Source organism: Falco punctatus, assembly GCF_963210335.1.
Source record: "Falco punctatus genome assembly, chromosome: 2".
NCBI classification, from domain to species: Eukaryota; Metazoa; Chordata; class Aves; order Falconiformes; family Falconidae; genus Falco; species Falco punctatus.
The window spans coordinates 1,910,432-1,938,076 of record NC_137581.1 but is presented as its reverse complement, the minus strand read 5'-3'; the positions used below and the strand labels follow the sequence as shown (position 1 = coordinate 1,938,076).

At 51.9% G+C, this 27,645-nt stretch overlaps 2 protein-coding genes across 4 annotated transcripts in view; one reads left to right on the top strand and one right to left on the bottom strand.

Annotated features, from left to right (window-relative positions):
- The window catches only part of RNF169 (ring finger protein 169), a 29,366-nt gene extending 21,997 nt beyond the window's left edge, over positions 1–7,369 (top strand). For all 3 annotated transcript variants that reach the window (XM_080376093.1, XM_080376094.1, XM_080376095.1), the window contains exon 6: positions 1,640–7,369. In XM_080376093.1, the coding sequence (XP_080232219.1) occupies positions 1,640–2,851 (1,212 nt within the window). In that variant the 3' untranslated portion in view covers positions 2,852–7,369. The remainder of the gene's footprint in view (positions 1–1,639) is intronic.
- Positions 4,696–23,805, bottom strand: XRRA1 (X-ray radiation resistance associated 1). The gene is given in 14 exon segments (XM_080376073.1): positions 4,696–9,822; positions 9,826–9,852; positions 10,375–10,546; positions 10,676–10,866; positions 11,348–11,656; positions 12,109–12,240; positions 15,823–15,998; positions 16,001–16,170; positions 17,168–17,338; positions 17,960–18,093; positions 19,589–19,686; positions 20,366–20,435; positions 21,173–21,244; positions 22,742–23,805. Coding segments are annotated over 14 exon segments (2,271 nt in total). The 5' UTR covers positions 23,033–23,805; the 3' UTR covers positions 4,696–9,564.
- Between the last annotated feature and the right edge of the window lie 3,840 nt (positions 23,806–27,645).

The following is a 27,645-nucleotide window of genomic DNA, read 5'->3' as shown; positions in this document are numbered from 1 at the left end:
GGTCTTGCTTCCCCTTGCTTCCAGCAGCCCAAATAAATTAACGGTATCTGTTACCCTGTGCAATAGGGCTGGCTTTTCAGCGCACTGCGGTGCTTCAAAATGAGCAGTGATCGTGAAGCACCAATGAAAATCTGAGCCGGAGGTTTTCCAGGCTCTTCCAGCCGCAGTCAGCGGGTTCCCTTCACTCATTGGAGATGACCTTTGCAAACACCTTTCCTTGCACAGTGCCTGGCAGCACCGCTGACCCCTCTGTTTTGCCAGCAGAAGGAAATTTTGCACACTTGTTCTTGTACTAATCTCTGTCTCTGGGGCCATACTCTGCCTTCTTTCCAATGTGCCTCTGTGGCCCCTGGGATCCTGGTAGCTGCAACAGCAGCTTAAATGATGAAAACTGTGAGTTCTCAGACAGGAACACCTCCAGCGCTGCTCCGCCAGAGCCGCTTGCTAGGATGTTCCACCTCCCCGTGCTGCCACCCCTCCTTCCTGCGCTCAGTTTCTTCCCAGATGGAGATGGAGAAGGTTCAATTCCAGAGTTCCCATAAGGAACAAAAGCCTCTGCAATCCTTTGGAAGGTCAGTTTGGTTAGTGCATATTGCTTGGAAAAGGGTGAAATCTCCATTGGGCACACTAAGCTGACCCCGGTGATCACCTAGCTTGACATCCCTGAGGTTATGGGCGTGCGCCATAGTGAGAGAATCTGTATTTAAAAACCTGGTCCAGTTCCCATGTAGGCCGACAGGAGCTGGACTGAGCTCAAAGCAAGAATCTTTAACTGACCTTTAACATGGACTTGACCAATTCAGAGTTGCACTACAAGAGTGTTCCACAAACTTATTTTGACTTCAGAATAAGCTAGCAGAAACAACTGTCTTTTGGGCTAAGCAGGGAAAGGCTATAGTTGTTCCAGCCCAGCTAGCTGCTGGACAAAATCATTTCATCTTAGAGTTAAGAATAATACCATCTGCAGGTGTGTATGTGCAGTGTTTATTTCTAATTTATTTGAGGCTGCATTCTGCCACATTCCAGATGTAGCGGCATTAGGGGATGGTGTTGGAGATGCCAAGAAGTGTTGCTCTGAAGCTCTGCTAGAGGCTGCCTCAGGCAGAGACCTGTGGTGGCCAAGGTGTGGTCTGGGACCACTCATCAAGGTTATTCCACCGATCTGCCTCAGGCATTTAAACACCTTTTTCTCGTGACGTTTTGCAGCGCAGTGTGTTAAACCTGGGCCGAGTCTTTTATTCTTTCTATCCTACAGCTTAGTAGGGGGCCAAAAATCCTTTGGAGATTATTTCCCTTGAAGAGCATGGCTTCCTTCAGCCAGGGTGGCGCAGTGCTTCTTAGCTTCTCCTTGTCTTGCCTTGCTTCAGCATTTTGCTGTTGGAGTGGTTGCCACTTGTGGCAAGAACAGCTCTCACACTGAAATGAATTTAGGTCGTGCTGGACCCTGGTGTCCCCTGCTGATGTTGATTATCGGCCGTGAAAGGTGCCGTGACCAGCAGGGGCTGCCGGGGCTGTTCCAGAGAGCTCTCCAGCTGTCCTGCTGCAGGAGCTGAGCGCGGTAGCCTCACGTTCTCCTGTTCTCCTCTCACGCGCTTGTTCGTCTTCTTCTCTTGCTGAGCTGTTGTGCCTTGCCTTGCAGGTGCCACCCATCACCAGCACGTCGACACCACTGGTTGGAGTTTTGTCATCCACCCAAAACAACCGCTGCCTCTCTGCCCCAGACCTGACGGCAGAGAAGCGCCTGGTTCTCAACCCCGTTTCGTCCCTCTCTGCCCTGCACAAGCCAGAGCGATCCATCAGCCCCGAGAGCAACGACAGCATTTCAGAAGAGCTCAACCACTTCAAGCCTATCGTCTGCTCCCCGTGTACTCCTCCGAAGAGGCTTCCTGACGGCAGAGTCCTGAGCCCTCTCATTATCAAGTCGACTCCGAGAAACCTGAACCGGAGCCTGCAGAAGCCGACCACCTACGAGGCCAGTCCTAGAATACTGAAAAAATGGGAGCAGATATTTCAGGAGCGCCAGATCAAAAAGACTCTTTCTAAAGCTACCCTTACGTCCTTGGCTTCAGAGCCTGGGGAAGACGTCGTAGTTTCTGACACGACCAACTCCAGCACTTGCACTAAAGAGCAGCCGCAAGTGCAGGATGATCACCTTCCACCTGACACGACAGGAGAGCCTCACCCCGAGCTGGATTTCTTCCCTTCCATCAGTGAAACGAAGCTGGGAAAAGCAAATGAGAAGAACAGAGATTCACAGCCCTTAACAACAGACGACACCGCTGCTGAACCAGATGCACGATCAAATGTAACCTCCCTAAACGCACGGGTGGCCGAAGTCCCTGACCTAAAAGTGAATGCGTTCATGGACAAATCCTGTCTTAGTCTTGGCCCGAAAATGCTAAGCAGAAGACTTATGGGCGTCAGCGCATCCCTGCCTGACAACAGCACACTAGGAATTCCCGTTAAGACATCAGGGAAAAAGCAGCTGAAATGCCTGAACAACAGCGAATTGATCAACGTACAGAACAGCACCTGCAATTCCGTTGAGAACATCATCGGGGAACAGCCCCCGTCGCTGAGACGGGGCCGGAAGAGACGCTGCAAAACGAAGCACTTGGAGCACAATGGCTCTGTCAAAAGACTGAGGCACACGGCGGGGGAGGTGGGCTTGCCTCCGGAGGATTGCTTGGTGCGGGAGATGGAGCAGAAGCTCCAGCAAGAGGAGGAGGACAGGAGGTTGGCCCTGCATCTGCAGCGGATTTTTGACAGCGAGAACAGGACAGTGGATAGGCGGAAAGTCAGAGTCGATCGGTATCTGCTGCGGTCGAAGAGCACTCTGGGTGCTAAGTAGCACTGGTGGACAATGTGGCCTTTCTAGAGGACAATGAGGTTTATCAGATTATCTTAGAGGAAAACTATTTTTTGTCATAGTTCCACCCACACAATTGTTTTTTCATTTTGGTGGTAAGACATTTGTAGGTCCAGTTCAGAGAGAAGCCAGAGTCCTTTCAGATTAGCAAAAGAGAAAGAGAGAATGAGAAAAAAAATCCTCCAGCCTTTCTGGTCCATTGGTCTGAGAGAAGTGTCCATCATCCCTGTGAATACACTGCAATGCCTGTACGTGCAGTCAGTGGCATTTGGGTTCCCCAGCTAGGAGGGCTGTGTGAGCAACACGTGGGGTACGGGATAAGGACTTGATCTGTTCCTTGCCTTGCCACTTCAATATGCCAAGAGAAAGCAGAGCGGTACTCATGGGAAGTAGGCTTTTTCTGTCCTAGAAACAGTCTTCTCCCCTCTACCTACCTTCTTTCCTTCCTTACGCTGCAGCTGGCTGTGGTGGTCAGACTGTCACCGATGTCAGCGTGTTCAAATGACGTGACTCGAGGGCTGCTGGGGAGGGAGGCTGAGCCACGTTTCTGCTAGGAAGTACCAATAGATCCACCCGTAGTACTTAGAAATGAATGTATCTCACTGTCTGCACCAGCAGTACAGGTTGTAGATTATTTTCTCTTAAGCAGAAAGCCAAATGCAGTGAAGAAAAACATAAAATAGGGATTTTACTGAAGAGCCTTATAGGAACTTGTACATTCATGTTAGTGACACAGCAGAGAGCTCAGGTAGAGCAGCTGGGTGCTGTGATGTGGGGAGCAAATGCAGCTTTTCTCCCAGTCCCTGCCTCTTCCAAGGGAAGGGGGTTTCATGTTCTTCCCACGAACATCAGAATCTAGAAAGGGAAATGCTGTCTGGGTGAGTTAGGCAAGGACGTTCTCCCTGCTGACACCGTGCAGGATCTTGCTCAGTTAAGAGATCTCTCAGCACACCTAAGACCTGTCCTTACACGTCCAAGCGCAGCCTGAGGAGGCATCCCGAGGTATCTGACGCATCGCGGTCATCTCCCAGTCATCTCCCAGGCGCCTGATGGGTTGGCAGTAGAGCGGGGACAGGAACCCAGCCCTCCCAGCCTGCAGGCACGCGGATGTGGGCGCTCAGGGCCATGCACGCCTGCCCTGCCCCTGCTCTGAGCTAGCTGTCTTCAGGCTCAAACCACTAAGAAAGCTCAGGTGAGCGATGCACTTAAAAATTTCCACTTAAAGGCATGAAGTTGGGTACAGCAGCCTGGACCAGAGCTATCTCAGAGCCTGTGCTTGGGTGGAGCGTGTGTTGTCTGCCCAGATGTGGCCTTCAGTGGCAGCCCACCCTCTGGGCTCTTCGTGTTTCTAACAATCTTCCCCATCACCCATTAACAGCACAATAATTTCGTTGATTATTTCTCGACATCAGACTCAAACATCAGCTCTAAACGTGCTATTGGAAGCTGCCTTGCAGAGTATTCACTGGGGACCCTCGGTGCCCACGGGGACCTTCGTCCAGGGCAGAGGCTGTGGCATGAATAACCTTGCTGACCCGTGTGCCAGGTGACAAGCGGTATTTTCAGGCTGTAACTGAAGCACAATGCTGGGGCAAGCTTACCGTGACCTGTGGCATGAAGGGAAGGGAGGACAGCTGATGCGTTTAAACAGATGGATTTGACCTAAGAGAATGGTCGTTGCCCAATTTCTTCTGTCTGAAAAATGGTTGAATTTCTCCCTCCATGTTAAATGCTTAAAAAGAAAACGGGAACTGGTTTTCTTTTTCTCTCCCAGCATACCTGCATAACTGCAAGGACCCTGGTGCTTTTTTCCTAATTGAACTGGATTTTTAAAAAAAAAAAAAAAAAAAGAAATCTTATATTTTAATGGATAAAATTTATATATTTTAAATACTATATTTCAACAGATTGACACTTTCATTTTGAGAAATCTTATAGCAATGATTCCGTAATATATATCTATCTATCTATCTTTGTATCTCCTTAACACACAAACTACTGGATGTTTAAAGTCGTACCTAGGGCCGGCTAGAGCTGCCCTGCTCTGCCTGCCCTCTGTGGCTCATGGGCGATGGCTTTCCATGCCCTCTCATGCACCGCAGCCTCGTTAGGTGCTGACTGAAGCAGGCGCTTTGACCCAAACTGAAGCCAGCTCCAGTACCCAGCTGTGAACTGGAAGGAAATTAAGTAATTGGAGCCTTGACCGGACCTGGAAGAGCAGTGCAGAGAGAAGTAGCGATGGCCTGGATCTGCCCTTTAACAGTGAAGTAAGCTCAGGAGGGAAACCCACAGCTTTTACTCAGAATTCACGCCATTTTTTCCCAACATTTTGAGCTAAAGCGTGCACTTCCCAGGTGCACTTAGATTAATAATTATTTTTACAGGCCCCCTTCTCCCTGCCCCTTCCCCGCAGTTAACCCCTTGTGCCCAAATCAGCCTTCCCTGAAGAGTTTCCTTCTTTCTTGCGGCACTTGTGTGGGTTCCATCCAGGCTTGGGCTGCTGGGTGCTCTCTGAGCAAGCCCACTCCACAAACAACTAGATTTACACACTGAATGTATCCTTTCTTCCCCCTCTTAAAATAGATTTTGCAGTCCAGTGCACCAGGCCAGTGTCTTAAATATCTTCCTTTTAAAAGATTACATAAATATTTAGATTTTTGTGTGTTAATTTCCTCTTTCTAAATCCGAGCTGGGCAGAAGCGCGGGAGGCAACGCCTGAGCTGGAGCTTGTCCCCAGCCAAAAATACTTAGTGGGACCCCTCGTGCTCCCAGCTTCCCAGACCTCGCCTTCGCTGGGCAGCTGGCTCCCCCCACAACGGAGAGCCCGTGGCCCAGCAGCGCCGCTCGGCTCCCCGAGCATCCCGCATGGCCCGTTGCATCCGCATTGAAGGAGACCTTTAGATGTGGCGCCGCAGCCGTGGCGCGGAGGGGTTGCAGTCGCAGCAGCTTTCAGGGAAGCATTGAAGTGGGATCGATCTTTTCTTGTGAGGTGGTGTGCCCACAGGTTTTTAGTCTGATGAAGCTGCTGGCTGCATTTCTACACTCGCTTCTCCATCTAGTTGCTTAAGGACTGGGGAAAACACGGGCCGTTTTCCAGCCAGCTCACCCAGACCCTCTCGCCGCCTTCCAGAGCCAGCGAGAGCGCGACTGCCCTCGGCTGAAGTCCGCCCGAGGTGGTGTCAGGTTTGAGACTTGAGGCAATGTGAAGCTAGGATGAATGTTTTATTAATTTAACACTCTTAAGTGTATGTAAGCTTGCACAAAAAAAAAAAATATATAATTACACTTAAAAGAGCAGGAATTCCCAGCCTCTATCCTTTAAAGGTCAGGTGTGATGCTACCTTTGCCACAAATAACGCCAGCTGAGAAGTAAAATACCTCTTGCTGAACGGTGGATGCAGCACAAGATCTGCAGAGGCCCTAAGTTGAAACGAAGTATTTATTTACACTTACATGAAAGTCGTATTTCTAACCCTCCTCCTTTCTGCAGCCACCTTCTCTCCAGGATGAAGGCAATCCTTGCCGGCTGTGGGACAGCGCGGGTGTGTGAGCAGCCTCCCAAAATGTGCAGCTGTCTTCTCTTGCGAGAAAAAAAGCAGGTCAAGAGATTGCACTGCCAGTAACACTGGAGGGGCTGGGGTCGGTTTGACAACAGAAGTGTCTGCCAAAGATGCCACTGACTCTGGAAAGTTGCTTTCTGACCCTCCGGAGCTCTCTACCCAGGAAGAGCCGTATGGAAAGGTCCGTGTATGGAGTCAGATCAGATAAATGAAGGAAAAGTGCCAAAAGAAGGGATCATGCCAGATGATTGTATAATGTTGTTCTATATTGTCAGTATTTTTCTTCAAATGCTATTGTACATGCAGTGCACAGTAATCATGAAGTGTCGCTTGAACAAGTGCTTCTTTGTATTTTCTCAATGAAAGAAAGGGGAAGGTTGAAGCCTTAAAGACTATCACTGATGTTAAAACCAAGCCTTTAGCAGTGCTCCGAGGACAGACCCCAGGGCCCCGTCTGGACACTCCAACAGCCTTGTCCCGTCTCCCAGGCAAAAGGTCGTCAAGGAGCTTATCCCCTGCACAGGGGGAAGTGCTTCATGAAAACCCAGCCCCTCTCACCCGCTGGGGGACAAAAATTAACAACTGTTAATTGTGAGACCCCAACGGTCTCGCATGGCACCGTGATGGAGACCTGTGGGCTGTCCCCACGGATGGCAGCTGGGTGGAACTGGGACATGATGCCGGTTTGAACTACAGCACAGAAGCTGGGATGATCCCCACGTGTCACATGCATCTGACACAAACCTTTCTCTTCCCCGTGTCTGTAAAACACCACGAAGCATCAGCTCTAGGATTAGCTCTTCACTATGCAAACAGGAAAACCTTCAGGTGGTGACAAAGGGGGGTTGTGTATGCCTGGTTTCCTTGGTATTTACTGTCAAACTGTTCAAAACAAATCTAGATGTTGCTACACTTTTTTTCCAATAATGCTTTAAATCGTTGTGCTTTCGTGTTCTTTTCAGCTTGCCAGCAGAGCACTGGGGTAGTAGAAGACTTAACGGTCGTTTTGGGTCTCAGCTGAACCACCGTGGCTTCATCCAAATGTTTTTAAAACCAATGGAAGTTACTGAAGGACTTGCATGTGTAAAAATGTGTGGGTAAAATGACATGCAGGCGTCTGTCATGTTGTGGCTTCTGTTATTTGGAACAGAGTAAATCCTGCTTGCGAAAAAATTGTCACAAACCAGAAATATGCCAACTGTGTACAAATAACATGTACATTTTAACAGCAACGAGGACTTTTAACTGCAGGACAAAGGCCGAGGTTAAAACAGAATAAAACCAGGTTCTGACAGTAAACTACCTGTTTCTGCTCAAGTTGCTGCGCTTGGAAACAAGCAGGATCTTACTTCTGCCTGTCCCCATTGGGTTACAGTTTCCCCTGGCTGAATGAGGTTGTTGAGTAATGCTTGGTTTGGGTTTTGGGGTTGGGTTTGGTTGTTTTTTTTTTTTTTGGGGGGGGGGGAGATAAAAAAAAGAAAAAAAAAAGGTAAGGTGAGTATAATGCTGTGTTTTCCATGTAGGTGAGCAGCCAGTGGGAAGTGAGCATCCTCCATCACTCCCCACCACTCATCCCAACCCTTCTGGTTGCATTGATGCAGCTCTTTTTAGAGGTGCCAGGCTGGGGGATGAATTTGGGGTTTTTAATCACAATTTTGTGCCCAGCTTGGCTCCTGCGCACACTCGTGTCCTGCAGTGGGATGAAGCTCCATGCTCAGAGCTGCCACAGCAGCGCTGCTCCGGCGTGAGATGGATTGTCCCCAGCACTTGGCTGTGGGACAGACCGGCGCTGGACCAGTTAAGGGTCACGGTGTTGCTGCTCACCCACAAGCCCTCCTTGTACAACCGGTGGGTCAGCACAGGCAGAGCCCCGTGGTGAGCTGTGCTCATCGTGGGACAGGCGGTGACGGAGCTCTGCCCTGTTCATTGCTGGTCAAAACCTGCCTGCACTGCCTAGAGGGTGCAGTAGTTTTTCTTACAAGTTAGTTTTTGCACAGGGATGGATGAGGACACACCTTATTTTCTAGGAACTGCAGAGCACAACGAGCAGATACGGTTTTCATGTGCTGTCATTGCAGCGTTGTGCCTGGATCGGTGCTTTCAAGCTGGAATTCACTGCCTGAAAGCCTGAGATGAATCTTCTCACTGCACTGGATTTTCCAACCTCAAAAGGGGGAAAGCGGCTCCAAACAAGTTAAAAACATTTTGTCCAAGAGGACCAAGGTGTGGGATGCTTTATTCAACCCCTGGCTATACTGCCAACTAACCTTTGGGCACCTTCTTGGCCATTCTCTTCCCTGGCAGCTGCAGCTGTCGGGGGCACACCTGCTTGGATGTTGCCTCTACAGGAAGGGCTTTTACCACCTGCACCTCATCTGCTGCTTGGCCATCTCTTCCCCTGCTTCCGGGAGGATCTCAGACACCTCCTGGAATTCCTCCATCGGCCTCCGTTAGGGTATGCCCTGGGGCTGGATTTCCTCTTTTGCAAAACAGAGGCTGGGAAAGGCCAGGGCTGTGAGCAGAGCGATGAGAAAGCTCCTTGGCTGCGATACTTGACCTTCCCCCCCATCCCTCCGCTCACCAGCGGCCCCAGCGCTCTCGATCCCTGCACCGCAGGGACACAAAGGCAGCTGCTGGGATCCAGCTCTAGCCTGACACGCGTACAAAACACGGGAGCCCCAAAAGCAAATGCACTGGCAGTCTTGAGCAACCCAAGAGCAAAGACAGATGTGCTGGGTTTAAGCCTGGCCAGTGGCTCTTACTGTAGCCTGCAAAAAGTGCCTGAATTTCTTGCCTCTCTTTCCTCCTGTCTTGCGTCGCCGGTGCAGGGAAAAGGGACAGCACCGGGGGGTCACCGGGCCCTGCTTGCACTAGCAGTTCAGGATCGTACCACTGTCAGGGCTGGGATGGAGATCAAGCGTGGCCGGTGCTCGGAGACCCGAGTCCTGCTTCATCTTGGGGGGCAAACCCACTTTCACTCCAAGGCGTTCTCCCAGCAGCTGCGTTTGGGGTGGGATTAATCCAGCTGTGGATCCAGGGGACCCCCGCGATGCCTGTGTTGCATCTACCCTGCTGTTAACTGTTAACCAGCAGCCAGAGCTCGGGGTCCAGCCTCGTGGGGTGGGCTGAGGGCGTTCAGCAGACGAAGCCCTCGTCCTCTCTGCAGGGACATGGCGGGAGGCTGCTGCAATGGGGGGGGACCCTCCGTTCCCACCTCAGCCACACCCTGGGGCCCCAGCAGCTCAAGGACACCTTTACGTTCAGATCCTGCCCCTGTGGTACCACCAACCGGAGAGACTGGGATTGTGGGAACATACCCAAGGGGACTTCAGTAATGGTCAAGGTGTTTCTCGTGGCCACAAGGATTTCTTCCCGGACTTCTGCTTTTGCCTTTCAGGCAGGAAGGCTGGGCATCCTCCCACGCTGCAAGGAAGACCAGGAGGCTGCAGTGTGCCTCCCCTCCACCCTCCAGGCTCATAATCCTCCACCTCCTTTTCCTGCCCCCTCTCCCAAACGCAGGCCCACGCTTCTGCAGGAGATAGGTGAGATGGTCTTTTTTTTTTTTTTTTTTTTTTTTTTTTTTTTTACCAAGCTGGTCCAGTTTAGACATCAACTAAAGATTATTGAGCACCATTGGATCAGCTTTCTACAACTCCAGCACAGTGCAGTGATTCACAGAGTAACTACTGCAGCCCGCCCCGCAGACCCAGCTCAGAGGCCGTTTCCTCCATCTCCCTTGGGCTAGGGCTGGCTTTCTCCAGGGCGCTGGTGACAAGCCCATGCTGCCCGGGGGCTAGCGCAGCTCTTTGCCATTTACCAGCCCCAGTGTGCCGAGCTGTCCCATCCCTGCAGGTCAGTTCCCGTGGGGGCTGCATGCACCATGCCATGAGGGAGAGAGAACAGCAAGGCACTGGGACCAGGAGCGGGCCAAGCCCACGCTCAGGCTCTCAGCATCCATCCAAACACGTGGGTTGATCCAGATACAGACGCAACCAGTCTCACTTCAGAGCTTCGGCTCGTTATCTCTTCCTGAGGCATGTAGGGCGCTTGCACACCATCCAGTTGTGGCTTGGCATCCCAGTAAAGCAGGGGGTGTTTCAAGATGTACAGTGTTCTTCTGTATCCCTATGAACCAGAGGGAGAACAGGACAACAAAATTCTTCGCTGCTTCTTTCTTGGTCAGCAGACCATACTGCTCATCAACCTTCCAAGGCTTTTCTAAGCAGGAGCCCTCAGCTATCTTCACTCACCAACTGGCTCTACAAAATCTGCATCTGTGCCTCCACTGAGCAGCTCCTTGTAGGCTTTGTATTGCTCTGGAACCACCTGGGAGCTTCCCTCCCCCCTCTGCTCACTCTTCTCCAGTCTGTCCTCTGCCACAGGTCTCAGCAGGGGTCTGGACACATCCTCCACCTCAGAGCAGCAAAATAAAGGAATTCACAGCAGTCCTTTCTTACCAGTCAAGCTGATGGAGTCAGCCAGAGCCTGTCCCGCTGCGGCCAAGGTCTCTCCCGGTGGCACCAAGCCACACAGCCTCATCCCATCTCTGCTCGGCAGGACTGGGCACAGGAGAGAGAGGCCACCTCCATCCTGGTGCAGACTTTTTTTTCCCCTGATAATCCCAAGATTTTCAGGGAAATCAAGTCAAAATGCTGCCATGGTGAGCTCTAGGAGGGAGCCTTCCAGCAGACACTGCAGGGACAACGCTGGACTGATGAGTCCCTGCAGCTGGGCTACCCACCAAGCCAGTACAACCCCCTGCCACCCTGTAAAATAGGCCACCGTTTTTTGCTCTTGGTGACAATGCCATATGTATGCTTCTTGCTAGTGCTTCCTTCCTTAAATTCCTTGCAATCAGAGGAGGGTTATAACCACTGGTACCCGCAGCACATGCACACAGTTCATTCACTTAGGAAATGAGTGGACTATTTCTAGACAAGCCCTGCAGTCCTGGACACTTAAAGCCCAGCCTCACCTGCATCATGAAGAGGGATGCAACATCTTCCTCGGCTGAGCCAGGAGGAGGCCTGGAGTCGCTTTCCCCTTCCCCCAGCACTAGCTGCTGGCTGCTGGCTGGGGTCACAGAGCTGATGGGGGTCAGTGGCAGGGCCAGACTCGGAGGTGCAGCATCTCTCGCAGCCTCCACCACAGCTGGGAGCAGAAAGGTCTTGGCAGGAGCTTTCAGCATCAGCAGCTGCTTTGTGACTTTGGGAAGATGCGACATGACCTGGGGACACACAACAGACGTCCATGCATGCTGCCATGATTCTTGGCCTTGGGTCAGGTCCAACGGCTGGAGGCTGGTCCTTATGGGGCAGAGAGCATCAGGGCAGCCCTGGCTCTAGGGATACCCTGGCAGCATCTTCAGTCCCATAGGACCCCTCAGCCAAGACCAACGGGCAGAACTGAATCCAAAAACCCAGTGAGAAACCCTGCCTGGGGCAGCTATAAGGGGGTGATTGGACTCCCCAGCCTCATCCTGAGCAAAATACTTCAAATCCTTCCCACCATTTTCTCCATTTCTTCCAACCCCACTGAGATCCATGTGTCCCACCAGCTCTTCCCATGCTCTCCAGCAAGCCAGTTCCTGGGCAATCCTGCCCTGAGCATTGCAGCAAGGGTTTCATCCCTCCCTTAGGCAGGAAAACCCCTGCACTCCCAAGGCACATCCCTCCTTACCTTGTGGCTGGCTTTGAGAGGGATGGAGAAGTGCCACCTCTCTGCCGCTAGGTTCTTCTGTCGGACAAGTTTAATCCCCAGATTGTGCTGGAGGAGCCAGGTCAGCAGAGGTGGCTGTTCTGGAGGAGCAGAGGTTCACCAGCGCTGCAGGCAGCTGGTGGAGAGCCCGTTCCCCGCTCCTTTGCTGGCAGTACACTGCACCAACTAACCCCAGGCCCAGCCCAGGGACCAGACTAGAAGCCACCCTGTTTTGTAGGGAGATGCTTTAGCCCTAAGGACACACACCAGACTGGGCTAGTTGGCACCAAGGCCAGAGGAGCAGTCCTGACCTGTTTTCTTTACTAGCCTACACACAGCTTGTGCAGGGAGCACCACCGTTGCAATGTTCCATCTGCATCCTTCTGGCTACCTTCAAATGTCGCCTATCAAGGACACAGGTACATTTGGGGATTTATCCTCTGCGCTGAGGAAGATGGACCCACTTCAGACAAGTCCTTTGTGGGATAAACACCAGTTGGGGAGCAAAATTTAGCTTGAGACTGCGCTGCCGTAGTCACAGATGGGCTGTTAACAGACTTCTATGGGGCCAGGAGCAGCAGTAGGGCACTGTTTGCAAGAGCAGCGTTCATCTGCGTTGCTCATTAGAGAGCAGAAATGATTAAAGCACCTCCTTGGGGGCCAGTGTGGCAGCAGTGTCCGAACACAAAAAAGCAACGTGATCCCTGTCCCAGAGAACTAACAGCAAAGGAGGGAGAGAGCAGGAGTGCCCCGCAGAGCTGGGCTCAGACTGTACTGCTGGGGTGGTGGTAAGAGGGTTGCTGTGGAGTGTCAGCTCCTTCGGGCACAGGAAGAAAGCCAGGGTAGGAGATCTGTCTCATCCACCATCTGCAAGATAAAATGGTTTACTGTTCGCTCTAAGCACTGAGTCATGCCAGAGGCTGTAGAGTTTCATCACAACCCTCCCACCAAAGCACATCCCGCCAATGCTACGGGACCCTGGCACTGGGCAGGTATGCGCAGTGAGGAGGAGGAGGAGGGACATGGCATCCCTTAACCAGAGACACCCGGCAGCTCCGCTGCCTGTGATTACAAAGGACAGAAACCCCCTCTCCCTGCTGCATACTGCAGCCACAGGACTGGTGCCTCCATCGCTTGGAAGAGCTGCAAGGTAGGGAGGCAGGACTTTTTTCCTGCCTCTCCACCCTGTGGTCCAAACCACAGCCTAGCCAGGGCATTGCAGCCAGAAACCAGCTCACCAGTGATCTAAACTAGGGTGTCGACACATGGGAAGGCAGCAAAGCTCCCTTCGCAGGCAAGCAGACCCGCCCCAGGGGATGCCCCTTGCTGAGCAGCGGTAAGGTAACTGCACTGCCAGCTCACCCAGCTGGGAAGCAGCATGACTTAAGCCCTGGGCAGGAGCCAAAAGCACCAGGAAGAGGAGCTTAAATGTTGTTGCGTGTTACTTGTCTGCTGGGGCACACTGAGAACCTGATGTGGCTCAGCAGATGGGTATAACAGCAAAGTCCTCGAGGAGACATCAGCATCCACCAGGCAGCTCTAGAAAAGGATCAGTCCAAGGGGAGGACAATCTTTCATACATTCTCTGATGAAATCCCCAAATCTTCAGGGGTTTAGACAAGCTGGGTGCAATTCAGCTGCCTAAATAGGTGTCCTCTCCCACCTGAGAGATCCTGGATATCTGACACGTCCCCATGGGCTGGCAGAGGGACACAAGAGCCTGGGAGAGCCTCGCGCCCTTCTGCAGTGGCAGCTAAAGGCCAGGGTGTCTCCCAGGGCACTAACACCAAGCGCAGGCAGACGAACCTTTATATCTATCTGGAGCCACAGGACCTAAATCACCTTGTTGAAGGCCAGGCTGAGATACTTCAGTTCAGGAAAGGGAACACAAGTGTCCCTGTGCATGGAAGGAGCCAGCAGTCTTCAAGACAGATTGACTTCCACCCCTGGGATCAACCTTAAAGAGAGGAGGAAGAGTGTGAGCAGAGACACTGCTTCCAAGGCTTCAGTGGCAGAAGACACCTCCAGTGGCAGGATACCACCTTCCCGAGCCCAAACACAGCTATAATTTGAAGAGCTTTTGGCTCAGACCCCCCTTGGCAGCTTGCTTTGCCCTTTATGTTACTGTGGGAGCCCTCAGGGAGTCATGTCAAATGCACCAAACTCCACCACCCAGCACTGAAAAAGTGCACAGGCCCGGGGGGAAGCAGCTGTGCTCTCGGGGAGTGTGCATGTGCATGCACTGTTTGTTATGCTAGAACACGCTGTGAGTGCTCAGCATCTCTGAAGCTCAGCCTCTTACTCAAGTTCTAATAAAAATCAGGGGGGTTGGCTTCAAACACCAGATTCTGAAAAGCATCACGTAAACAGATGAGGTGGAAAAGATTACAGTGCTAAGAACGAGTGAACTCCCAGCTCCTGAGCTTCAGTCCCCGCCTGAGCTGCAGAACACGCTCCCCCATGCAGGGGGGCACACAGTCACGAGCGAAGTGTGACCCAGCTTTCATTTGGAAGCAATATAAGTTTAAGCTCCAGTGTCCCTTGGTTATGGGAAGATTTGCTTCTGATCTCCCTGGTGAGAGACGATACTCACTGCGAGCCTCGCAGGCCCCCGGCATCCCAGTGGTACCCACAGGCTTATTGAAACTCAGCTGAGAGGCTTGGGGAAGGGGAATTTTAGAGCACACAGCTCCAGCTCAAACTACAGATCAGCCAAGAGTTCTTCGCGGCACCGGGCGTTCCTGAGAGCCAGAATTAAAAGCAACCTCTAAAATGAAACACAAGCAAAGTGAGGGTTTCTACATGTAGCAACTGAAGCTGACTGGTCACTGGGCCAGCCCCAGCCATGGCAAGGCTGGAATTACCCTGGAAAAGCAAGCTAGCATCAGGCAAGAAGAACATGTCCAAGGTGAGGGAGGACCAGTCACACCACCGCAAGCCCCGTCACTCTAGGTGAGGCTCACATCCCCAAACACAGTAGAAACTTTACTACTGGCCTCCGGGCAGCCAGAAACTCTTGGCAGGTAGATTTTGGTTTGCAGTCTCACCTGTGAGCACGAGGTCTTTCCCACATCATGCTGCTCTTGCCAATCCAGCACTAGAAGTTGCACTGTTGCCTGCTCCACAAACACTTAACAGCAGGGACTGCTGCAGCGAGCCAGAGGCCAGAAGTGCTTGGAGGAGCCCCACCAGCAGCCTCCGTCACAGCCCAGTCCACACAAGAGGCATCAGGAAGCTTCTGATCCACCCTATCGTGTGGCCCAGCATGAGGTGTGCATCACACATTGGTAAGGACATCCCGAGTGGTGAGCTGACCTACCCCAGGAATGCAGACCTGAGCACGGGCCACCTGTTCACACAACCTTCCTGCTCTCTGCCTGTCCAGGATGCACATTAATCCACTTAATAACCTGAATTATTTCTCCAGTTTTGCCAGTTTTCCTCCCATTCAGCATGAAACACCTCCTTTGGAGCAAGCTAGCCTGGAGAAGGCCCGGAGAGAGAAAGGCACGCTTCTATCCGGACCATGGCAGGTGTCTGCTTTCGAGTGATTCAAGTCCAGTAAGCACCCATTGCTCCCAGTAAATACAGAGGGACTGTACAGGTTTGCTGAGCTGTCTAAAACGGTCCCATATATCCCCCTCTTACTGTTTTAATTTTGTCAGGCAGCTTCACTTACTGGTGAGCAGATCCTCACCCGGACATAACGGAGCCCTCTGCCATCAAAACACCCCACGGTTTCAGTGCGGGCAGGGAGAGGCAGGCGCTGCTCACCCGTCCTGCCTGGATCCCTGGCATTCCGCAGCACAACTGTCCTTTCGCCACTTCCAGCTCTGCTGGCACCTCCGTGCCCTCCTGCTGCGGTGGCCGGCCGGCTGCCAGAAGCTGCTCAAGGACTTGTACCACTCTGCCCTGAAGCCGTCCAGCTCCAAGTGGAGGAAGAACTGCCTGCTCTCTGCTTGAGGCGGGCAGGGGCCAGCTGAAATCCCGTTCCTGTCCAGATTCAGCTCCCTCAGGCTATGGGAAGAGGAAATGTGTAAGAAACTCCAGGATTGCTATCTGTGCGTGCACCCGGCATCTGTTCACCCCAGTGCCTGCAGGGCAGGGAGCTGGCCCTCGACCTGCCTCCTCCCTGGGCTTCCCAGCAGCAGTGCGGAGGCAGCCGCAACACCTGCATCTCGCTGCCCCGTTCCTCCTCCTCCTCTCCGAATCCCAACCACAGGCTCAGTCCTTGGCACAGCTTCGGCCCACACACCAGCCTGAGGGTCACCTAGCTCTAAGCTCACGTCTTGAGAATTTAACAGACAAGGAGACATCCTGGCAGTTCATTAAATAACCCAGGGCTCTGATGAGCTGCAGTCCTACTGGGATTCCCTAACAATGTTCCACCAGCCCATGGAAGTAAAACATCACCGACGCACTTGCCCAAGGTCAGCTTAGGGAAGAGCAGAAACCCAAACCTCCGCACTCCAGCCCTGCAGTCTTATGCCTAAACCTCACCCACTCGCCCTCCTCTCCCACAAACACTGCAGAAAATGTGCCATTTCCTCTGGGAATGCCTTGGCAGAGCCAGGGCAACAAGCCAGACCAACTCCCACCTCCAGTTCACAGCACTGGCAGCACAAGGAGAACATCAGTAGGCCTCTGCATCTGTCCCCAAACCCAGCACAGCCCAGCTGAGTGGCATGTGAACAGCTCCCCTTCCTAGTCACTTGTCTCTGGCTGAATCACAAAAGCCCACATCAAACAGAAGGAGCAGATCCGCAGCCTTTCCTAGTGCTGCTGCACTGGAATAAAGGGTGGAGCTGGGTTGAAGAAGGGAAAATGAGGAAAGCAACTGCCATTTCTCAAATCAGACCTGGAGATCAGCAAACACCCAGGGCAGGAGCTGAATCACCAGCCACCTGCCAGGTTTGGCCAGCTCGTGCTTTGCAGCAGGCTGTTTGCTTCTGTTCGGTCCCATCTGCAACACCAGAGAGACTAAACAGGGAAGTATCCGAGTGAATCAGAAAGATTTTGGTTTTGATTTTAAGCCTGCTACTGTGCAACAGCTGATGGAGGCAACTGCCAGCCCCCAGGAGCCAGAGCCATCTGCTGCCAGGTCCTTCCGTATCGGCAAAGAGGAGACAGGCTCACAAAGACACTCAGGTCTGACAGACGATTGTCATCCAGTGACAAGATCTCCAGAGGTGGAAACCTTAAATGAGGAGAGCTGCAGATAGAAAGAGGCTCATTAATAATACGCTCATGCAAAGGCAGGTGACAAACACATCATTTGCTCTCACTGTGGGAAGATGTATCTGCTGGGAGACTGGACTGGGGCTGTTTTCATCCTTTTAATAGAAAACCAGTGTTCTACCTCAAAGCAGTTACATTGAATCGGTCCAAATGACCGCCTAGCTCAGCATCTCATTTCCAACAATGGCAAATAGTGGATACCTTGGCATGGCAACTGTGGCTAAGTTGTATGTGAAGGATCTAATTAACAATAAATAAATAGCTTCCTGCTCGCATGGCTCAGCCATCTGACAGGGCTGCTGCATCACTGACCAGAGGTTCCTCTCTAGCTGCTAATGACAGCAGCTACCCAGGAGATCTGAGGCTGAGCTGGGACAACATTCCCTGCCACCCAGCACCAGCCATTAGGTTATTTTATCTTCCAGTTTGCAAGGGAAGAGCTCCGCTGCCCAGACTGACAAACCCCAGGCCACCCACCCCCGCTGCTCACCCCCACCTCGCCAGCCCTGCTGCTCCATCACCCCGCCTGCCTGCGCAGCGCAGCACGCCAGCGGCTCCCCACCAAACGGACGTGTCGCTTGCCATGCGCACTTACTCCCTCGAGCCTGCCAGGTCCGGAGGAAGGGACCGAAGCCTGTTGGCCATCAAGCAAAGGACTCTGAGCTGGGACAAATCTCCCAATGTCCAAATGTCCTGGGAGGACAAGTTATTGTAGGAGAGATCCAGATTCTGAAGAAAACAGAAGAAACAATGACCTGCAGCAAAAACCAGCCTCTGTTGGCTTTCCCCAGGTGGTAAATATTTACAGGAGACTTTCAGTCATGCTACTACCTGCCCTAGGGTAAGCGTCTCTGACTTGCAGGGATTTCGCTTACAGCGGTGGGACTGCGCACATTGGCAGAAGCGCCCAGAGCTGGTCCCCCACTCACACATGTGACTCACAGGACAACAGCCAGGAGAAAGCCAAGGAGCAGGCCCTGCTGGGAGTGAGGACAAGGGTTTCTAAGATACATGAACAGGAATAGCATTGCTGGGGCATTACAATAGGCTGCGTTTTCCCGGGAGGCGCTCAAAGCCCTTTTCAAATCAATTTAATATGAATTTGCAATCAGCCTTCCCAGGGCTGATTTCTCTGGGTTGTCAGCAAATGGGATCCCAGACACTGGTCACGGATGAAGCTGAGGTCCACAGGGGCATGGCAGCAAGGGTAGTTTAGGAAGGTCCCATCCTCACCTTTTGTATCTGATAGCAGCGACAGAGCCGTTCACAGAGAGGCACACAGGGAAGGACAGGGTTAACCCTGGCCTCGTGAGCCTTGGAAATTTGGTTCCCCATCACCTGGGCACTGCCCACTGACTGGGTCAAATCCTTGAGTGAGTAACCAGCAGTGCATGGGACAAATGTGGGAGATGCTCTCCTACATTTCATGGATTTGGGGACCTTCCAAAGCCTGCAGGCAGGCGGGAAGCCAGGACTCGAGCATACAGAGCTGAGAGCTGAGCCATGAACAATTCTTTGAATAAAACAAGAAGAAAGAAACCTGTTAAGGCAAAACTTCATATCCAGCAGCAATCAGAAACCAGAGAAATCCAGACAAGGACACCTCCTCAAAGAGAGCAAACCTAGATAAAGTCAGTACAGCTGAGCTAGAGCCTGAACTCCCTATAGCAGAGACACACTCCAAGCTGGAGGGAGAGGACAACTACAGCCATTGTACCAAGCAGCTGTGCCTGTTCTTAGGATCTACTTTGCCTCTTTTTTAAAGAAAAAACCAAACTGCCCCCTTTGCTGTGTTAGAAAGGCAGCCTATAAGCTGGGGAGACTGCAGACACCTATCTGGGGAGGAGGAGGGTGGGATGCAGAGAGGCAGAGCACAGTGTGGAGGAGGATGGGGATTCATCAGGGGCCACACAGCATCAGGGTGGTGAGGGTTGCCGTGAGTGACTGACACACTGCAGGGATAGGATCCTAAAGCAAAGGGGAGACAAGAAGTCCTGTGGCAAGGGGCTGAGCACTAGGGATCTGCGAGGAGCAAGCAAGATGTGAAGGTCCTTGAGGGGCACAGCAGAAAGGACTTCCTGGAGTCACAAGGAAGCAGGAAGAGAGAAAGACCCTGCAAGTTTCAGAGAACTCACACTGCAGGGACATACATCAATGCTACATGTAGGCTTCAGCATGACGGTTGGGAGGAGATGAATAACGTCTTAGATCCCCCTCATCTTACTTCCAAATGCAGGAAGTCTCCAGCAGTGCTTTTGAGATTTCTTAGTCCATTCAAGGAAAGTTCCAGTTCCCGCAATGCTGGAAACTTCCAAAATGACTCTGCAAGGGTGGAAAAGAAAGCGCTCCAGCGAGTGAGGAACAGCAGTAACAGAACAAATCACATCTTATCCAGGTCTGGAACGGGCTAAAACCAGCAAGAACAAGAGCACTAGTATTATCAGTGGGCATGTTTGAAAGAAAATGCCAGCTCAGTTAGATGACTGTCTGTACAATACACGATGCCCCACCAGCCTACTCTGGTTTGCTTTCATGCATTTGCTCCCACCCTAAATCAGATTAATCCTTGAAGCCAGTGATGGCACATTTAGCTTGTATGTTTTACTAGTTATAAAGGGATTTCCTTTTTTCTTCCTCCAATTAACTGAGCCCATGACACTGGATTTGGAATCACCTCCCAGCTCTACCATTAACCTTCTGAGCTTCTGGGACAAGTCATTTCATTTATTCCACACTTCTATATATTAAATGGGGATTTTCTTTGTAAAGAGCTTTGTTTTCTAATAATGAAAAGGATACCACAGTGGCACACAATTATCATTACAATAAAGACAATTAGCACCAAGATTTCAACACAGTAACAGGAAGGAAGCAATTCTGCAAAGAAGTGCTGCATGTGTACCTTGAACCTTTGTAAAGCTCTAGATCTTTGTTCAGACAAGCATAAGCTTCCCCAAGTTAAAAAGCAGCATCTATATTTTTTGGTAATGCAATCCCTTACCTAGTGTCAGCAGATTCTCAGCAGCATTTATAAAAGCAACACAATCAAATTTCTCAAGATCATCTTTAGCCTGAAAAATACAGAAGAAAATTCTGCTCCATCATGCTGCTCCAGCCCTAAATTGATTTAAAACAACGGGATGTCTGCTTTTTCAGAATGCCTAAATCATAGCATTTCCCATAATTAGTTCTTCATTTGTTTTTCTGACTACAGAGAGCAACCCTCTGAAAATACTTGTTTAACACACAGATGCCTCAGTGATCACATCCACAAGACCTGGACTAGTGGACCCCCAAAACAAAGCCCTCGCTGCTGACCTCGCTCCCCTATGTGTGTTGCAGGGCTCCTAGACCATCTCATTCTACATGTGACCCAGCAAACGCAGCCACCCTGTGATTTAGCACATCTGACCTTCACAGCACCAGGAAGGACCCCTAAAAAGACACTAAAAACCTATCAGCAACCTGTCGCAAGTTAGTCGTGAACCCAAATAGAAGCCACTTCTCAAGCTGAATTCCTACCATAGTTGTGATAAACATCCCAAAATCTAAGGAACAGCATTTTGCAAGGGCAGGTAAGTAGGAAAGGGTCTACAATTAATGAAGACCGAATTAATTTGATTGTGAAGACACAGTCCAAAAGTTTATAGGACAAATCCTCCAAACCTGTTCACAGCTGACTGGGCAGGAAAACACACCTACTTCTACCATGTGTCTTCTCTGATCTCCAGGCGCTCATGTGATAATATGGTAAAGTTTTCAATTTTTAAGGCAATTCCATAATACTTTTTGAGTCTCTGGTACTCACAGAGACCAGATTTTGGCTGCTTATGTTCACAGAGCACAGGTCAGAGAGGTTCTTCAAACAGTGGTGCTTAGTCTAGGAAAAAAAAAAAAAAACAAACAAAAATAAACCAAACCAAAGAAACACAAATGGTTAGTCCTACAGCAATCCTGCATGTTGTACCCCGGGACCTGAGCCCCAAAACCAGACCTCAGCTGCCCTCCCAGGTGATGGGAGGCCCCAGTGCCTTGGATCATGGGAAAGGGGGAGAAGGTGGCATGGAGATGGGGAGGGAGAGGCAGCTACAGAGTCTGTCCACCAGCAGGATCTCCCCAGCTCCACAAAGCGCCTTCAGAACGTTTAGGCAATAACAGAGGAAATCTGCACTCACCAGAAATTATTCACCCAGGACATTGCCTTCATTATTTTCTTCCATGGAGGTAGACTCTGGGGGCTTTCTCCTCTGCTGTGGTGTCTTCCTGGTGGTCCCCTTCTCTGTCCAAGCCCTTGGGGTAGCTCTGCCTGCCAGCATCCAGCGCCCAGACCCTAGCACGATGATGGACTAAGGCAGAGGAGATGGCAAGGTGAGCACACAACCCTCCAAAAGTGCCCTTCTCAAAGTAGCTGCAGGCTGCCTGGTGCTTCAGCCTGGCAAGTGAAATCCGTCATTTTAAAATCCCCTGTAAGGGGAAATACTGAAGTATGACATGTTCAGTGACCATGAATTGAAGATGTGGAACATTAAAGCTACAGCCAGAGTCATAGAAGAGGAGAAACATGCTACTTTATAGATGTTAATGGAGCCACAGGTTGCAGACATGGAAACATGGGCTGGAAGAGCCTTCTGGAGATCACCAGTCCAACCTCCCACCCTAAACAGGACCATCAGCAACGTTCGATCAGTCAGTCATGGATTTGTCTAGCAATCCCACCATCTCCCAGGGTAACCTGGCCCAGAGCTGCACCTCCTCCCAGCGAAATTCCTCCTGATATCCAGCCTAGACCTCCCCAGGTGAAGTTTTTGCTTTAGTTATGCCATCTGCCACTGTTTAAAAGTTTGTAGCTGCCTTTCAGGTAGCTGTAAGCCACAATCTCCCCCTGGACTCCTCTTGGCCAGACAAAAAACAAGCTCAGGAACCCTCAGCCTCCCCTGGAAGGTTCTGTGCTCCAGACCCCTAACCAGCGTAGTAGACCTCTCTAAGCATTTCCCAGATGTGACTCTGAAGGCCCAGAGAAAAAGGAGAAGCTGTAGCTCAGAATAGCTGCTGGAGAACCACACTGTGCTGTCCACATGCCAGCCTGAAGCTTCCCTCCTGCCGGCATGTGGAGATGGCTCCTTGACCCCTCATTTAACATGTGCCTTGGCCACCCCGCCCTCTTCATTTCAGTGCAGCTTTAAACAAATGTAAGGCTTTCTGGGCACTGTGGTAAGTTCTGTTATCAACTGTTACCTGCGTTACCAGCTGTGATGTTGATACAAGAAACCACAGCTGAATGTACCCTCTACGTGGCCCAACAACAAAGCGGATGGTGGACCTGCCCCTATGGACACGACGTTATTCTGGAGGGACACTTCACCAGCAGCACTCAAAGAAGTGTCACCTCCTTTACTTGCGACAAAATGTTCCTGGCAGGGAAGCAGTTAGTGGCATGGCTGCTTCCATCACCCATTTTATACAGTCCTGTCGTAGCCATCTTGACTGCAACATTCCTGGAGAGAGCCAGAAAGAAAAAAAATGGGTTAAAATTTTCACTGTCTCTAACATTACTTTGCTTTAAACAGCTCTTTCCAAGTGTGGCCACAGATGAGGTGTCAGGCTTTAGGCAAAGGAACACTTTCAGGGACATACGAGGAGCATCACCTCCTAAAACGGAGAAGTACATGAGGTGCCTGGAGTATGAACATTCTTTTCCAGCTCAAGATGGCAAAACGCAGACACTGGTGTGTGTGTGTGTGTGTGAGTTGGACTGTGTGGACAATGACTAATGGGATTTTTGCTTCACCCCTAATTCCTTCTTCCCCTGTCACTTGTGGACACTCTGGACCTCAGAAATAAACTTTGAAGGCGCTGCATCACTCTCAACTGTGTCCCTGTAGCAGGAGACAGTCTCCCAGTGCCATCTGATGGTGTCTCCCCACTCGGACGCTGCTCTGACACACTATGGCATAGGTTGACTACAGTGTTTGCACCCAGTGCTGGTATTTGGGGTAAACGACTCCTGCAACAGGTGCATGGTGTGTGTTCATGCAGCACTGTAAGCAGGAGGGCAGCTGTGTGCTACACTGCCAGGGCGCACCACGGCCACTCGGCCGGCAAGACAGCACAGGGTACAGCAGGACACCAGCCAGGGGACACCCGAACCTGCCGGTACACGCAGGAGTACACATCTACCTCTGTCTGTGCAACCCCTCACCCATGCTCCCCATGCACAGCCACTCACATGCACCCCCCTCACTCCTGACACCCCCTCACACCTGTTCCCCTACACTGACACATACAACTACTGCACAGACATGCACAGATGTATGAACACTCACACACACACCCCTCATGCAGCTCCACACATGCTGGTAGCACACCCCAACACGTAAGTCCATACACCCACACCTCTAACACATACCCCTGTAACTACAGCTCCCAACACCCACCTATAGACCCCACAAAACCACCCGTGAACACCCTCACACACCCCACTACACACATACACCTTCCTCACATGCACACAACCACCCACAAAACGCCCTCATGCACCTCCATTCACACACACACACATACCCTGCGCACACCCAACACATAAATACAGTCGCCTCACAACACCTCCTAAACACACCCCAGCATGGCACACAGCCCACGTCCTTCACACCCCAAAACACCCACAGCGTGCACACCCCACGCAAACACCCAAGCTCACCCTCTCAGTCCCCACATACCGCCCCCCCAGCAGACACCCACACCCCACACAAACACCCTCCCACGCCCACCACTCACATAACACCCCACGCAGACACCCGTGGGCACCCTCCCACGCCCTGCTCGCACACCCAGACACCCCCACACCCACCGCACCACAGGCACCCCCAACTCCTCACCCCCCCACCCCATGGCACCACGGGCACCCCCAATTCCTCACCCCCCTACCCCAACCTATAGCACCACAGACAGCCCTACTCCTCACCCCCCCCACCCTTGGCACCACAGACACTCCCACCCCTCACCCCCCCATGGCACCACAGGCACCGCCCACTCCTCAAACACAACCCCCAACACGCCCACCCATGGCACCAAAGACACCCCCACTCCTCACCCCCCACCCCATGGCACCACGGGCACCCCCACCCCCAATGGCACCACAGACACCCCCACCCCCTTACCACCCCTCACCCATGGCACTACAACCACTCCTCATCCCCCTCCACCCGTGGCACCACAGGCACCCCCCTCCTCACACAGCTCCCCCCCACATTCCTCACACCCCCCCACCCCCACCCCCCCACCCCCATAGCACCACAGGCACCCTCATTCCTCACACTGGCGTGTGGAATTAAACTCCATAACTCGGGGTAAGTTATAAAGCGGGTGTGTTTATTGCAGCGCCAGGTGCAAGGGGGGTCGCTCCTCCTAACTTGCACACCTAGTTGTACTCACAATGCATATTTATACAGTGAAGCTGGTTAGTTCTGCCCAGAGTCTACAGCTAACTAAATATTGGTTAGTTGCTTCCTGGCTTCAATTTGAAGGTACAGTTCATTTTAACTTTACTGGGCATGCTCCCCGAGCAGGGGTTCACTCTCTTCGGGGGGGCCACTTGAGTAGGAGGTCGGGATCTCCCCCTACCACAACTATTTTAACCTCGTGTCCTCGAGTCTTACAACTTCAGCAGTTTTTCTTTTAGCACTTAGCAAGTCCTTGTCAGAAGGCTACTGACGGACATGCTTGTGGAGCTCCTCTGCGCCTGTACTGACCGTCCCTTCTGAAGCGCTGCAGGGGCCGAGCTCCAGACCTTCTGGCAGCTAATGAGGCTCCTGCCTGACTGTTGATAGTTCCTGTCATCTGTGCAACTCCTGCCTGTACAGTTTTAGGGTTTTCACTGTATTTTCTTGCATCACCCACCTCCTCTGCCCCCTCTGAGTGGCGCCGGGGACGGGGGCTCTGCTCAGCTCATGGAGGCTCCTCTCTGCCACTCCTTCGCCCACGCTTCGCCCTGGCCCCTCAGGGGGAACGGGCCTCCTCTCCAGGGGCTGCAGGGCAATCCCCCACATGCAGCTCCCTCCTTCCCGGCCCTCCGTGCTCGCAGGGCCCTTCCCCACATTTCTTTCCCTCACAGCTCCTTGTCTCCACGCTGTCTCACCCGACCTGAAGCAAGTTTTCCTCAGGGTTCCCCGGCTGAGGGGCTGGGCCAGGCCCTGTGGCGGGCGGCTGCTGGGCGGGACTCGCCTCACAGGATCCCCTCGCAAGATCCCCTCACAGGATCCCATCACAAGGACTCACCTCACAGGATCCCCTCGCAGGGACACCTCGCAGGCACACCTCACAGGATCCCCTCGCAGGGACACCTCACAGGAAGCCCTCGCAGAATCCCCTCATAGGATCCTCTCACAGGGACTGAAACAGAAAAAGGTCTTAAAAAAAAAAGATTAGTCAGGATGAGTTTGGTACAATGCTCTGGGTGATGCTCTGTTTGTGTAGAGAAAGGAATGTACTCTGAATAATTAGAAAAGGTTCCACTGAATGTACTCTGAATAATTAGAAAAGATAAGGTGGGCACCATAAGGAGACCATCAAGTCAGGAAATCATTGAACAAAGGAAACTGAAAGGTCTACGGAGGGTCCCCCGTGGAGAGTCGGCCAAGTCACAACAACCACACCAATACGGCTACATGCCGTGCTCACCTCATTAAACAAACAGGTCATATTTATAACTTAAACCGACCACTCACCCGACTTTACACAGGTGATTGGATAAGAGTCTCTGGCCACGCGGGCGTCCGTGTCGCTGATCGGTGAGCGTGCTGCAGGCGCCGGATCAGAGTGTGCCGATGCGAGGGTGCTGATTCCGCGGTTCCCAGGACTTGCTCTGCACCTGGCTTCTTGTTCGTGCATAGCTTGTTTTCCTTCTCCCACTGCTTGTTCCCAGGACAATTTAAAGCTGCTCTGCAGCTTCAACCAACAGGCATGGGTTGTCCAACCCAGACAATGGTTACATGTCCTCGGTCCTTTAAAAATCCCTCTACAGGTCTACTCCACCTAGATCCCACCTATTGTGAATGGAATGATTAGGTGTCAAAATCAAATGAGTATGTATGTAAAGATGTTGTGTAACCTCTCACGAAAACTGCATAAGATACCTAATTTTTCACTGAAAACTTTGGAACTAGTTTGTCCGGTGCAAACCGGCTAGCTCCCCAGCATTGCATGAAATAAATACTTCTGCTGCTTAAAGACAAAATTCATCTCTGAGCAGTTACTCTGTGCCATTTTGGCATCAGGACCTCACAGGGACCCCTCACAGGGAGACCACGCAGGATCCCCTCGCAGGGACACCTCACAGGAAGCCCTCGCAGGGTCCCCTCACAGGGATAGCTCACAGGTACACCTTGCAGGATCGCCTCGCAGGATCCCCTAGCAGGATCCTCTCACAGGATCCCCTTACAGGGATAGCTCACAGGTACGCCTTGCAGGATCCCCTTCCAGGAACCCTTTACAGGAAGCCCTTGCGGGATCCTCTTGCAGGATCTACTCACAGGGACCCCTCGCAGGAAGCCCTCACAGGATCCCCTCGTAGGATCCCCTCACAGGATCCCTTCGCAAGATCCCCTTACAGGAAGTCCTCGAAGGATCCCCTCGCAGGATCCCTTTGCAAGATCCCCTCGCAGGGACACTTCACAGGAAGCCCTCGCAGGAAGCCCTCACAGAATCCCCTCGCAGGATCCCCTTGCAGGATCCCTTCACAGGGGCACCTCAAGGGAAGCCCTCACAGGGACCACTCGTAGGATCGCTCGCAGGATCCCCTTGCAGGTACCCCTTGCAAGATCCCCCCGCAGGATCCCCCCTCGGGGCCAGAACTTCCTCACTCGGAGGCTTCTTCCTGCATCACTTCTGTGGCATACGAGGCGCGGACCTTGCAAGGGTTGTGAGGCAAAGACATTTATTGTTACTTAGTTACAGCTTTTATAATTTATACTCTGTACGTGCGCTGCTAAAAGCTTTATTATTTCTGAAGCTCTACTGTCCATGCACCCAGGCCCTGCTCACTACAGGCGACTCTGCTGTTCCCGCTGTTCCCTTATCTTCTAGAGGTGAGATCACGTTCCCCCTTGTTTCTGTCTCATCCAGGTTCTTCTCATACTCCCTCAAAGTTATTTACATCTTTGCTGCAGGATCAGAGCTGCACATCGTCAAAGCAAGACCACAGCTTCATGTTATCAATGTCAAACACCGCACTGTTTTTGTTCCCTACAAATCTGGACAACCGAGATCTTTTCCCCGTCCCTTCCT